The sequence below is a fragment of the Epinephelus moara genome, chromosome 10, assembly GCF_006386435.1.
Source record: "Epinephelus moara isolate mb chromosome 10, YSFRI_EMoa_1.0, whole genome shotgun sequence".
NCBI classification, from domain to species: Eukaryota; Metazoa; Chordata; class Actinopteri; order Perciformes; family Serranidae; genus Epinephelus; species Epinephelus moara.
The window spans coordinates 38609628-38624671 of record NC_065515.1 but is presented as its reverse complement, the minus strand read 5'-3'; the positions used below and the strand labels follow the sequence as shown (position 1 = coordinate 38624671).

General features: G+C 39.3%; 1 protein-coding gene across 2 annotated transcripts in view; it reads left to right on the top strand.

Annotated features, from left to right (window-relative positions):
- Positions 1–1577: 1577 nt before the first annotated feature.
- si:ch211-191a24.3 (tensin-3) overlaps positions 1578–15044 on the top strand; it is a 67263-nt gene continuing 53796 nt past the window's right edge. For both annotated transcript variants that reach the window (XM_050054037.1, XM_050054035.1), the window contains exons 1-11: positions 1578–1713; positions 6776–6950; positions 7833–7883; positions 7970–8092; positions 8206–8270; positions 11521–11604; positions 11909–12021; positions 12275–12335; positions 12424–12499; positions 13976–14105; positions 14335–14400. In XM_050054037.1, the coding sequence (XP_049909994.1) occupies positions 6801–6950; positions 7833–7883; positions 7970–8092; positions 8206–8270; positions 11521–11604; positions 11909–12021; positions 12275–12335; positions 12424–12499; positions 13976–14105; positions 14335–14400 (919 nt within the window). In that variant the 5' untranslated portion in view covers positions 1578–1713; positions 6776–6800. The remainder of the gene's footprint in view (positions 1714–6775; positions 6951–7832; positions 7884–7969; positions 8093–8205; positions 8271–11520; positions 11605–11908; positions 12022–12274; positions 12336–12423; positions 12500–13975; positions 14106–14334; positions 14401–15044) is intronic.

Genomic DNA, 15044 nt, shown 5'->3' with positions numbered 1-15044 from the left:
ATCAGGAAAATGTAGCCTACTTAAAGAATTAAAAGTAATATATGTAGAAAAATAAGACAATTAAAAGGAAAAGCAGCAAATTTTCCCGTTTGTGAAGCTGGAACCATAAAATGTGTTTATTATTTATTTTTCTGTCAATTGATTTGAAATGATCAATCGACTAATTGTTTCAGCTGTACTTATACAAACAGTTGGGTAGTATAATTCATTAAAAATATATTTTATAAGCTCTTCATACACCTTGTGTGCAAAAAATAACTAGTACCCAATGCTGTCAAATTCATGTGGTGAAGTTCAAAGTACAATATTCCTATGGTGTAATATCTATTTCAAACCCCAAAAATATAATTAAGTTATCCGCCACGAGCCCTATACATTAATGAGCTTTTCCTCACAAAGCACGTGGAAGAAAGTGCGAGAAGTATTTCTGTTAACTACAGAAGCCACGAAGTACGACCTTGAATGAGGCAGTGAAGGCAACATAAAGTGCAGTTACATGACTTTGTTATTTATCTCGGCGGGTGACATTTAAACAACATGCTTGTAGCCTGAACTAAGAATATGTTTGAGTATTTCATAATATTTTAACCTGTATATTTATACAACGAAAGTGACCCGACGATTCGCTCTTTAGTTTATTTCTTGCCAAATAGGAAACACGGGGAAGGCCTAGCTGTAACTCATCTTATGGCGCCACCTAGTGGTATAAAGGCCGTATCACCATTGCGAGCAGTAATTAAGGAACCACTCACTATTTTACTCTTTACAGGTCAGAAGTATTCAGATCTTTTACTTAATTTAAAGTAGCAACAAGACAACATAAAAATACTCTATTATAAGTACGCTAAAAGCCCTGCAGTCAATGTGTTAGGCTACTTAAAGGCACAATTTACCTACATAAAATATCAAAAGTATAAGTATTCATTATGCAGCAGAATGACCCAGATCAGTGTCACATTAATATGTATTAATTATTTATCACTGCAGATGTGTTAGAGTGTAAGCAATACGTAAATGGTATAATGGGTCATGGTGAAGTTCATTTAAACAACTTTATTTTGTAGTTTAATCCATAACAAAGCCTCATATTTGACATTTTAACCACACAAGAGCTACAGTATGTCTCCCAAGCATGTGAGGTAGAAGTACAAAGTAGCAGATAATGGAAATACTCAAGTGCAATTACCTCAACTTTGTACTTCAGTAAAGTATTTGCATAAATGTACTTAGTTACCTTCCACCACTGCTATTTAGCACAACATAATAAATCAGTCATATGGTTTGATGTAGTTAGGCTCCCTTATCAGATGAGGGTCAGTGATATAAAACCCATGAATTTGTGAATCCTGGACATCAAGAGGTTGGTGAAATCTTTGTGTTTCTAGGCTTCTCTGTGGCACAGATAATGTTTAATCAGCTCCTGTGTGTGCTAATGAGTGTTTATAAGAGGTATCAGCATACTATAACTGTCTCAGTCTTTGTCACTTTCACATGCGCACCAGGGTGGACTGCTGTCACATTGCAGCCCAACAGAGGGCAAAGTGCAAGCTTCACTGTGACTGTATAGTTTATCATTCTCTCTCTCGCTCTCACTCTCTTTCTCTTCCTCCCTCCCCCTGTCAAGTCTCCACCTCGTTCTCTATACCAGGCAGACTTCCACTCATCAGGCTTCATATTGCTGTGATTTTCTTGTTTATTACAACATCTGCAAAGGTAAGACCCCTTCATGTTGTTTCAAATGTTTAATGACTCTCCTTCAGTGGAGCTGATTTACAGTAAACTACAGTAAAATTTGATCTGCTCCCATGAGGCTTCTCTCTTTTTCAGCATGGCCGGTTCAGTGTTCATTCATGTGGGACAAACTGGACAGTATGTCTCTCCTTGAGTGAATGTTAACGGCCACTGGTGCTGATCCAAATGTTATTATAGCCCGCCACTTTCAGTAAACAAAGCAGCATGTGATGGATGGTAAATCTCGGGGGGATTAATAGTGAAAAGTGCCTCCCTGCAGATGCACTGAGAGGGGGGGGATTAGCCTACTGACACATTAAGACACTGAACCCCAGGAGACATGTTTCCACTGGGATTCAGTCCATTATAAGAGGTCATTTAATCTTGCATTAAGTCTTAAAAGCCTTTTTTTCTTAGGACAAGTGAAAAACCCTGCCGGTGGGGGTGTGATAATCACATTTATTACCAATGCAAATGAACTTGCCTTGAATCAAGTGACATGAATTTGATACTAATTAGACGGAGTGCTAATTGATTGAGATATCCTTGAAACATGTAGAATAAAATGAAATTACCTCACCCTGCTGGTGGGCTTTATTTAATGTATTTATCAAGAAATAAGATTTTATAACTCAATAAGGAGTCTGTGTGGGGATCAGATGGACTAAAGGGAGATTAGTTTACTGCTCTAACAAAAAGCATTCAGGAAAAGAAGAAAGCAGAGAAGAAGAGGATCTTAATGGAGGAGACGCTGGAGGAGGAAAGTGAAACAATAGCTGGTCACAGTGAGGTGTTGCTGTCAATATCAGTTCTGGTAATTTGCACAAACACTTTCAATTTCAAAGAATCTGTCAGCTGAATTACCGACAAACCGATGGCTTTATTCCTGCCGCGTTTAAGAAGGCAAAGGATGTTTTTTTGCTGCCAACTTGTGCCGAACGGAGAGAAAAGAAAGAAACAAAGATGGCTAATCCATTTCAGAATTCCGTCCTTTAAAATGGGAAATAGAGGCTATAATTAGATGTGGCGACTCTGAGCTCAAGGACTTTTCTAAGCAGCTCTCCCTATAGCAACGTGTGTGTGTGTGTATGTGTGGTTAAGTCACTCACTTCCGTTTGTTATGGTTCCTCAGGCGGAGCACTGACAAATTTAGATTGCAGCAAGTCTAAAAATGTTGAAAAAACAGAGCAGAAATACATAATTGGAGAGTAGTCACTCATTAAGAGTGTTTGCCCAGCCCTGTCAACTGTTTCAGTAAGGACACATCATACACACTGTGAAACACAAGGACAGGAGGAATGCATGTTTGGATTGAAAAGGACTTTTTTCACACATGTAGCAAAACAGGCCTGGGCCCCAGATGTGTACCATTTTAACCACCATTGGGCTTACTTATGGTCGTTGGCACTGACTTGTACCCATGCCGCCTCAGCTGAAGGTATACAGCTCATTAAGTCGACAGCATGTTGACTGAGGTGTTTGGGTGGGAGTGACAGATTCCTGGGTTCAGTCCTCTGGGTTGGCCCCACTGAACTCCAGTGGGAAGCGAGTGAGGGATCAGGTCTTTGTCACACAGTAGCGTCAGTGAGTTCTTCTAATTGGTCTCTTTATTTTGCTTGTTATTTCTGCCAAAAGTGAAAGAAAAAGCGGGAAATAAAACAAATAATAAAAATAAAGTAGCAAAATGATTTTCTGAATAATCTCTAATAAGTAAACAGATGTTTATAGGCACATGATGGTGACTTTGGGTGCAGTACGTCAGGGGTGCAGCACCAAATTCTGGGCCCTATGCATAAGCAGTCTCTGTGGCCCCCCCCATCTTTCCTCTCTGGATTCATGTCTCTCTCACACACACCTTTTGATTTTTTTTTACAAAGTCAGTTTGCTTTCTTCCTGTTTCCTTTCTTTCTTTTCTTTTTTGAAACCCCAATTTCCCTTTCGTAGGGAAAGACATAACAGTGTGCACTGACGCTCCAGCAGCATAAGCAGTCACTCACTTGGCTCTAGCTGCATTTAGAGACGAATCATAGAACAGAGGGCGGACTAAACCATTTTGTACTTTTAAGGGGTGAGAGGGGCCTCGGAGAGCTTCCACTATTTTTTATACAAAGTTCAGCCTTTTGACCAACTGATTAAGTCAAATTAATTTAGTTATGGCACTTATTGAAAAGAAAAGAATTAAATTTCAGTTCAGTCAACTTAAACCTTTAATGCACCATGCACCAATGTACTCATATATGGATGAGCAGCCTTGCCAACAAACATGATCTGCCATCATAAATTATACAGATTAACAAATTATACACCAGTGTTTGTTTTAGTGTGGACTTTGTCAGCATCCAAAAATGGGCCAGGAAGTATTGGAGTGACTTGTGACAGCACTGAACCTGAAGCTCTGAGTGTTTTCATTCATGCTGCAGTGGTTCCCAGCAGGTTATTCTTGTACGTTGCTCCAGTGAAAAATGGTTGTATCACTGTTTACTCTGCTGTGGTCACATGGTCAGGGTGAAGGCGAGGTTAACCACGGCTCTTTGTACGCTCGTCTGTTGATCTCCTTCCCATAGACATGCACTAACATGTGTGTAATTGCCCTGGTCCATAAGCTGTAACACAGAGCCCAGACACTGCAGAATTAACCACTTCATGGTTTACAGAAGAATGTGGCAGCAGATCATATTCTGAAGGTCTTCAGGACTTGGAGTTATAAGGTGAAAATAACAGTGCCCTGAAGGTACTCTGAATATGACTTTTCAAAATCCCACCTATTCTTGGTTTTCAAGAACAGGTCTTACTTTGTTTTAATGTACAAAAACTAAATTATTGGGAGTTTTAAGACCTCATTCTCATCATTCTCAAGTCTGTACAGTAAATGTGGTTCTACATCAGGCAGCCTGCTAGCTTAGCTTAGCACAAAGACTGGAAGCAGGTGGGAACAGTTATAATATTATAATGAACTGTGGTTTTACTTGGGGTTTTGTTTCATGCCAATTAATAGTCTAGCACATACTGACCTGTCAAACTCTAAGCTAATGTCAAACTATTTTTTTGAGATTTTGGGTTTTACTGCTGTCACTTTTAACGCAGTAACTTTGACGTACTAATAATATCATAAAGGGGAACAAAGCTTAAATTAAGAATTCCAGTATGTTATTTCTGTGGCCTAGGAAAGTTTGCTCAATATTTGTGAACATGAGCTACTCTCTCAGAGTCAGAAAACAGAGAAGTCTCAAACTTGTGATCCACAATTGTGGAGATGTGTAAGGTCAGCAAACGTGTTTATTTCTGTTTTCATTTTCGGCTGCATCTGTAACATTTAGAGATATATAGAAGTGGTGCGACCCATGTGACGTTTCTGCTGTGCTTATTTTACGTACAGTGTTGCTGCTATCTCCTTTGTTAACCAAATCTACCAACACAGAGGACGGGGTCACAGCAACATGTATTTTAACCATCTAAAACAAATCAGTGTCAGTTTAAGTGTATGCTGTATTTAAATACTTGCTCCACTTTACCTCATACACTAACTAATCAATGCTGTGGTAGACCAGCAACACCAGTGTGAAGTAGGTCTGAGTTTAATTATAGTTGTCAATGAAGTTTGGTGGTTTTGATATAACAGCTTCTGACCTGCAAGAAAAGGCTGTCTGAAAATACCCTGATAACAGCGTACAATTAAACTGAAATTGCTTTTTTTGGTGGGCCTTTTTTAGGTGGCTAAAAACTAACTAATTGAGGCAGTGTTTTTTCAGTGCCATTTGTTTTCATGTACATGAGGTAAGAGTTTTCTACCTGAAAGTTACATTGTGTTTCAGTTTATCCTCAGGACATCCCCCTGGGTGCTCTCAGTGTCATCTGTAACATCTTTCACCATTCACTGTCAGTTGAGCAATCACAAATTATAGTTTTAGCACTCCAGTTTTGGGATCAGGGGGAGAGTTGTTCATGTTTGCTATTTTTTGGACAGTTTTAGACCAGTTGTTTTCAACCTTTTTTGTATTAAGGGTTGTTAGATATGATTAAAACCAGAATTCTCTCGTTGTCAACTAAAGATGAGGAATGAACTGTGGAAGAATGGAAACCTATGATTAGAGTATTCACTACTACCCATATTCATACTGGGCTCACTCCTATAGCCCCCACCTCCAGAACTCCCTTAAAGACCCCTGGAGGTCCCCGGACCACTGGTTGAGAGCCACTGTCTCAGACCACATGAATACTGTGTGTGGACTTTAAAAATTGACATAGATCCCCCTTAATTCCGACTGCTAACTAATAGTAAAAATCAGCTTTTCACTAAGTTAAAACAAGATTTAAAAAATGACTCTTAACTTGTATCATTGTCATTACTACTGCCTTTGATAACAATGATCAATTTTAAGGCCCTACAGCTCCCACTTTCCATTATTTAACAGTCTCTCCAGCTCCTTTAACCTACAGATAATAACTTAATCACGTGGCAGCACAGTTAACAGGCAGAGCTTAGTTTGTATTTGGACCTTTTAAAAACTGAATTAGAAAATGACTTTTGACAACTTTTTTTTTCAAATTTTAGGCCCATTAGAGCGTAAAACTAAAAATAAACCTACACAAAACGTTCCAGTCATGTGATGTCATTATTTTCAGTCCTTGTGTGAATCTGTGTTTTGGTGTGTTTGTGCTGATGAGTCATGAGGTTAGGATCTGGTGTTGGGGCAGCATCATTCTTCGGTGACTCATCATTACTTCGGTTCCAGTCACATGCTCAATGAAGGTTTCCAGTGACTCAGCTTTTGGTTCAGTTCCCCATTTTGTTTGGCCTTGACCCCACTTTGTTGTAGCACCACATCCCGTAAAAGGATTTGAGGATTAAAATAAGGCTGACCGGACTTGAACTCACATATCTGTGTTGGCCAAAAAGATTTGCCTCACTTGGGAGTTCCAGCTGATACAGCACAAGCTCAGATAAATTCTCTGCAAACATCTGCTGACCTGCAGTGAAAACCCTCACTTCCCTAAAATTTCCACGACTTTCATTCTGACTCAACATGCATTTCACTTCCTGTAGGGCGCCCATGTGAGCGAGGTCAGTCATGGAGGAGCCACAGCGAATCGATCTGACCTACATCACTGAACGCATCATCATTGTATTCTGCCCTCCTGAGTGTCAGGAAGAGATCTACCTGCAGAACCTGCAGGAGATTCTTCTCATGCTGCAGTCCAAGCATGGGCACCACTATATGGTGAGATGGAACAGACACAGATGGAGGAAGTACTTGGAGAAGTAATACCACAATGTAGAAATACTTTATTACAAGTATAAGCCGTGCGTTCACATTTTTACTTGAGTAAAAGCATTAGCATCGAAATATCACCAAAATAAAGGTTCTCATTGTACAGAATGGCCCATTTCAGAATACATTCCATTAGATTATAATAATCTGAAACTGCAAAGTAACTGAAATAAAAAACGGGGTAAAAATACACACAATATACAATATTTTCCTCTGAAATGTAGTGCAGTAGAAGTATAAAGTAGCATCAAATGGAACCTCAAAACTGTACAGTATTAGAGTACAATAAATTCATGAGTTTTCCCTTTTTTCCACTTCACTTCTTAAAGGGTACATTCCTCTAAAGTCATATTTGCTTTCTTTTATTTTAAACATCTTTGGGGTTACTTTCATGTCAAGTCAAGTGTTATTTTACCAGCCCCAGAATCACTTATTTGTTTTGCACGTGACATCATATTTTGACGTTTAGGTCCACTGGCAAAGTGGCGGTATATGACAAGTTGGGATGAGAACACGTTGTAGCCAGCCAGTAAATTCCTTGATGTTATACAGTATTACATTTGTTTTTTTGCTATGCTCGAATATAATCTAGAGTAGTTTAATATGTGTTACCACAACCAAAAATGTCATTTTTAGTACTCCGAATTTAAACATCAGTAGAGTTTAGTTGTACAATCACCGGAGATTATGAATTTAGTTTTACTTAAGATAAAAACTTTTTAAATAAGTAAATCTAAGTCCCAGCTCTGCACCCACTATCATTTCAGTCCTATTTGCATCTCATGCTGTTATTTCCTTTTGATAAAAAACTATTTCTCCTTCCTTCTTCAGCTCATCAACCTCTCACAGAAGAATAACACCCTCACCCAAATGAACCACAAGGTAATGATAACAATTCAAAGTACCAATTTCAGAGGTCAAATGTTGCAGTGCAATGTTAGTTACAGTATGTGTGGTTTGTCTGTCAGATTTTGGACACAGGTTGGGTGGGCCTCCTGGCTCCTGACCTGGATCAGATCCTCAGTGTGTGCACGACGATGCAGAACTGGCTGCAAACACATCCGAAGCACGTCCTGGTGTTACACTGCAGGGTAAACTTCACCGATTTCTCTGCACACACCAACACTGACATGTTCTTTAACTCCATCTATGCACTGCAGGTGAGTGTGTAAAGTTTATTAATCCTGACTGTGGTTGTCCACAGGGACGTAAAGGGCTGCTCGGAGTTCTGGTGGCTTCTTACATCCACTTCAGCAACATATCAGCCAGGTAACACTGATGCCATGGGAATGTGTAGTATGTAGCATGTACAATGTTTAATGTTTACCAAGTTCAATATCGTAGTTTAGTGTGTTACCATGCTAACATTTACCAGTTAGCACCAAAAACAAAGTACAGCTGAGGCGTATGGGGATGTCATTAGTTCTGCAACTATTTGGTCATAAACCAAAATATTGGACACATTAAAATTTGAATCTGGTTATGGTGCTAGATGATAAGTCAGAGGATCAGCAAAGTTATCACCGTGTATCCTGCAGGAACCATGAATGTAATGTAATGGTAATATATTTTAGTTTGCACCAAAGTGAGGGACCAACAAATGACTGACAGACTGACATTGCCAACAGCTACACTGCAATTAAATTTGGCACAGATATTTCTGGTTTCCAAAGGAAGAATCCTGATGAGACTGTTTTCTGTCGGACGTGTTTGCAGATCTAAGAGCACTGACAGAACAATAGGGTGAACAGAGGCTGATCTACCGCTCGACACCTCCAGCCAAAGGGCAGGACAAATGAAGAGACTTTGAACTAGACTGTTATTTGATTTTCGGGCAGGGATCCTGATACTGTTGGACACCAGTGAATTTATTTACTCTTAATGTACCTGCCTGACAGAGTGCAGGCCTGGAAGACATAAAGCGTTATTAATTTTAGTGGAAAGCATTTTTAAAGCAAACATTACAGCCTGTTCAGCTTATGTGGCCACATATAATCTGTTCTATGGTTCAGATGTGAGTTATTAAAAGCACATCCTCATTTACATGTCTAATCATGGGATGAAGGGAAAGGTCAGTTCGAGGTATATCTGTCCACTGAAAATGCAGAGAAGAGGAAGACCAGGTCGACCTCTGTACTAGTGTGAATGTGCGTGTGTGTGTGTGTGTACGTGCTGTTCGTGGCTGAACAGCTGACTCAGTGTTGAGAAATATCTGATTGTGACCATTGTCCTTCTGTGGTGTGTCCTTGTGTGAGTAAGTGTAGGTATGCAAAGGTTTGTGAATGAGTGCAAATCTGACATGGACTTTTTAAGTTCCAAAATTAGAAAAACATATTTCTTACCAGCCTGCTGCCATAGTTTCTGTGGTGGTATCAAGTCATGCAGATCATTTTGTTTTTTTGTTTTGGGGCTCTGTCTGTGAGATTTTGGCTGCTGTCCAAAACAGTGGAGGCAAATGAATTTTGATTGTGGTGGTGTTGAGGAAATTGGAATTAACAAAGCACTATGACAATTTCTGCTTCACAGAGGACAAGTAGTTGAACTGAACACTATTAATCTGTATTGACATGTAACAGATCAACATCAGACTCAAAAGCTAACACCATAGACAATAAGGAACAGAAAACAGCAAACTCAACAGCAAACTACAAACTACACAGCCTGTCTATGCAGTAGAAAGATGCAAGTGCTTGAAATTGATGCTACATGATCAGAAAAAAACAGAGGAAGAGGGCTGTGGCATTCACTTTTGTTCAAGAGGCAGAAAACCCTACACTAAAAGACCGCACTGAGCTGCACCAAACCAATAACACTCCTGCTGGTGGGTGGCGTAATGCAAGCTTGTACCTTTTGTTGGAGGAAACAATATGGCGGCCGGCTGGTAACAAATGATCTTGTATTGTAATTAAACCATAACTTAAAATATTTTTCTGAAGAAAATTGAGGAAAGATATAAGTATAACAGTAACATAATTTTGGTTTATATTTAATCAGCACTGCCTAGTTTTATAGTTTGATCTGAGTTTGGTCCGAATTTGAGAGAGAGAAAAGGGAGGCTCTCTCTCTCTGTTTTCGATCTGCTCTGTGTACGTGATGTGGAAGTACAATCTGTAGCCCTAGAGCCAGCAAAAATACATGCTTCGATTCATCTGGAAGATTTGTGCAGAGAGATGAACAGGGAGATCTGGGTGATGGTAGGATGGAGGGAAGTTTACAAGAGGTTATTTACACATACTATCCGCATAGTTAGGATACAAAGCTGGTTGAAAATCAGCAAAGTATCCCTTTAAAAATGTTTATAGCAGCATATTTTTTAAGAAACAATGTCCTTGTTACTCTGGATAATCCACAGAACACACTGTCTACAGTTATCACGGGAATATTTTTGATTTCTTACAGGAAGCCTCCATGAGTTTTAAACACCTAAAGCCTGATTTATGGTCGGTCGTACAAAACCCTTGTTGAGTGTTGTTCGACAGAAATGACGTATTTTCGACAGAGAAAAGTGTTGAATGACAGTTGCCTTTCATGGTGCACCACAGAGAAGGTAGTTTTAAATCCACACTGACTCCAACCTGCACTCAGTGTCTCTGTCCACAGGAGCAGCTGTCTGTTAGGGGAGCTGAGAGGACAGAGGCTGGTCCATTATGCATCTATGGGTCGACCAAACTGCCTTCACCAGACAGCAGACATTTACTTAACAAGAATAGTTTCAATGTCAGCACCACAAGAGAAAATCAACAGTCTTTGTATATATTGATTTTATTTACCAGCTCCCTGTAGTAGGTGAGGGGAATCTGCCGCTCACAGACACACTGGGAACAGATCAATCAGTGAATATAAGGTAATAAGTTAAAAGCACATATACAGTGGGGTATCTGTGTGCTTTAAAGAGCTCTCTGTGCAGATTAGCTTCACTAAACGCAACTGAAATAGCCTCGGACCATGAAAAATCACAGGGAGTCTCTGGTTACCATGGAGATGACTAAAACCTTTCGCTGAAGCACAAATTGAGAACATCGTGCTGCCCATAAATTTGTGTTGAGCGACACTCTTCAAAAGTGTCTCGCACCCAACCATAAATCAGGTTTATGTCTCCAGGCGTTGGTGTGCCACTGCATATGCAGAAATAGTAGTATAAAGCCTGCTGTGGCTCTAGAGCGAGCTGTGTGAAGTCGATAAATGTCCTCAAGCAGTGGCAGTGTTGGTTGAGTCTGAAGACTACAAATTTAAAAATGAAAACAATCTGGAGTTAGAGAGAAGAGTTCCTCATCTTTGCTGCAGGCTACAGGCTACATTAACCACTACTGGCATAACATACACAAATCCCAGAATGAGCTGTCGCATGTTGAGATGCATTGTTTGTAATGTTGGCGTCAGGTTTTGTGAAGGAGGAAGAATGCAAGGAATATAAAAGATGAAATCTCTGGTTTTGCTGCATCTACTAGAAAACACTGTAATGTAGGTGAACTGAGGATGTTTAGACGCATCACCATCTGAATATTATCCTCTCTCTCAGTGCAGACCTTTCTCTCGACCACTTTGCCATGAGGAGGTTCTACAATGACAAACTGTCTGCTCTGATGACCCCCTCACAAAAACGGTAAGAATAGGGTTGATGAGCAGGCTCTCTACAGGGCAAAGGTCAGCTCTGGTTTAGGTCTTATAGTTTTTGATCTCTGATGTAGACCAAGGGATCGGCTGTGACTGTTGACCTCAGACTGCAAGGTCACTGATCACCTGATTTATCCTCTTGTGAAATACTTAACTATAATAAATCTACAATAACGTGGTGAAACAAGGACACTGACTTGATGAGAAGCACATTTATATCCAGTAATAAAGTCATCTGAGATACTTGTGTTGGGTAGAATACAGGAGTAAATACATTTCTCTGTGCTCTCCAGGTATGTGTGGATGCTGGGGAGCATGTTGAAGGGAGGTCTGAGGATGTGTCCCTCTCCGTCTTTCCTCCTGGGTGTTGTTCTTCACGGTCTTCCCAAAATAAGACCAGATGGAGGTAAGGAGCAGATGTCTGACCTGAATTAGAGGAAGCTAAATAGATAAATAGCAGCTGGCTATTGTAGAAGCCCTCTAAAGGGCATCTACTGTATCCTTTCACTTACTGAGGAAGAAGAAAGATGCTGCTTGTAATTCAAAATGTGTCCTAAGGTCCAAAAGTTGTCTGATTGAAGTCAGTCTCAAGTCATGGCCTGAACATTTCTTTTTCAAACGAATGCTCTCTTTTATGATGAAACTCTTCCTCTTCCCAGCATGTTGTCTCTTCCTGAGAGTCTACCAGAGTCTACAAGCTGTTTGCACATCGGCAGTCTAGTAAGAAATTATATAATAATCTGTAGACATGGCAGGATGTTATTCAGAAGAGAATACAGTGTGTAATGTGTGTTTATATCCATGTCAGCCATGTTAATGCAGCCCAGACAGACCGCCTCTACATTGTGCTGCAGCCAGCTCAGCTGCTCAAAGGGGACATCATGGTGAGTGCTGATGTACATTGTTATGACTTTTATGCCTTTTCACCAGCGATAGCCATGGCTGGAGGAATTATGTTATCAAGGCATCTGTCCGTCCGTCCATCCCATCCTCATGAATACAATAACTCAAGAATACCTTGAAGGAATTTGTTCAAATTTGGCACAAAAGTTCACTTGGACTCCATGATAGATTTTGATGGTCAAAGGTCACTATGATGTTACAACCTCTCATTCTTGTGAATACGATGTCTCAGAACAACGTAAGGGAATTCCTTCAAATTTGGCACAAACATCCAATTTAAGTCAAGGATGAACGGATTAGAATCGGGTGGCCTAAGATCAAAAGTCAAGGTCTCTGTGACCCCGTTGGTCATATTTTCGTGAATGTAATATCTGAAGAACACCAGGGAATTTCTTCAAATTTGGCAAAAACGTCTGCTTGGACAAAAGGATGACAGATTACAATTTTGTGGTCAAGGTCAAAGGTCACTGTGACCTCAAAAAGCATGTTTTTGAATTCATACATTGATTATGACAAAATTTTACTTATTTTACTTTTACTGTCTAATAGAATAAATTGATGAAGTGATGACATTTTGATTCCAAAAGGTCAAAGGTCAACTTTACTTTTGGTCAGATGCTGAATTGGTGACACTAATCTTGGGTGCCCATCTTGAAACAGTGTTTATTGTATAGATCTTCTGTGCTGCCAGGGGAAGATGTGTGTGAAGCATCCATGTTTTCACAGACATGGGTGTGATTCTAGTTTTTTTTAGTTTTTTTTTTTTTTTAAATCATTTAGGTGTATAAATAAAGGTAATGACTACCACTGCCATATATGGCATAAAATGTAAATGATTCATTACTTGGAATCATTAGAATAAGCTAACCTTGCAGCAACCATATTTTATTTCCCTTTTTGCAAAAGTTTGATTTTTAAAATAATATTGTTTTCTTTATTATTGTAAACTATACATTATATCTTTTGAATTAAAAGCTGTAACCTTGAATAAAAGACCTGATTAAAGGACTTGTTTGCAATAGAAATGAATTGCAATTACTTAATCAGAAGTGTACCAATAGATCACTGTCTCTTTCTTCCTGTAATTACCACCAAATTGCAAAGTCTTTCCAGGAGAATTATTGGAAATTATTCAGTAGTGTTAGTTTTGTAAAATATAGCATTACATTTTTTAACTGTAATGTCATATGTTTGGAAGTTAGAAAAATATAAATAACAATATAAATCGAAAAAAATAAAAGACAAAAAATGACTAACAAATCCTATAATAAAATCTAAATAACAAATTCAACAGTTCTCATTTTTAAACCAAATTGACAGGAAGTAATTTACTGACCTCTTACTTTGCTTGAATATAACTATGTATAAAAAGAAAGGGAAAAAAAAGGCATGAATCTGAGTGAATCAGATAAAAGCAGCACATGCAAGACACTGTGTCATCTTCTCTCTGGCTTTAGGTGGTGTGTTATGATAAAAACAGCCAGTCAGCCAGCCGGCAGGTTGTCTTCCGTCTCCAGTTTCATACGGGCCTCGTACACGGACACACCCTCACCTTCAGCAAGGTGGAGCTGGACTGTGCCAGTGAAGGTATTTATAACCTGCACACTGCCAACTGCTGTCTCAGCCACCATCATTCTCTACTGCAATATCCATCTTAATCTGTAACTGATAAATGTTTCAGTCTTCCTTCCAGTGTAAATATGACCTGCCTGCACTAACTTTGGACCCTTTATCAGCCTGTGCAGGTGTGAAGTTCACATGGAATTCTGCCCGCTGTGCCAAGTTAACTGTCTTTTTCTTTTTGTTAACATTTCAGATCCTCGGTTCCCAGATGATGGAAAAGTGGAGCTGTTGCTTTCTGACAGCCCTGAAAAAATTACAGGTAGACTATCTCCAACAAAAGATTTTTTTGCAGCTCATAAAAATAAAAGGCACCAGCAAACATTATTACAGTGAACTGGATAACAGAACCGAGAATAAATGTGCATGTGAAAATACGTTTCAGATGTTTTTGGGTGGTTTTGTGATGCTTTGATCCAGGATCCACAATACATGGGTTCAACTTTTCAACTTTTCATACTTCTTTTATTATTCAAAGGAAACCAGATTAAGAGTACAGCTCTGCAGCTCTGTGAGGCTTTAGGCACAACATAGTTTTGAGCTTAATGCTAATGTCAGCATGCTAACACGTTTACAGTGACAATGCTAACATACTGATGTTTTTTAGCATGTATAATGTTAACCATGTTTACCATCTTTGTCTACTCTGTAAGCATGCTAAGATTTGCTAAATAGCATGATTTGCAAAGTGGCCTACATTTGAGGCTGAATGTTTTTAGTTATGCAGGTATCAACTCATTCAATTCAAATAAAACACAAGAAGTTTGTGCTCTAGAGAAAGGATCAACACTCAGTGAAAAACCTAAGCCCTATGATAAGCTAATATGGCAAGGCTTAACTATACAAACCAATGAGCAGTGATAACTAACATGTCTTTGGGGTCATCGGGTGGGAACCTCCTTTCAC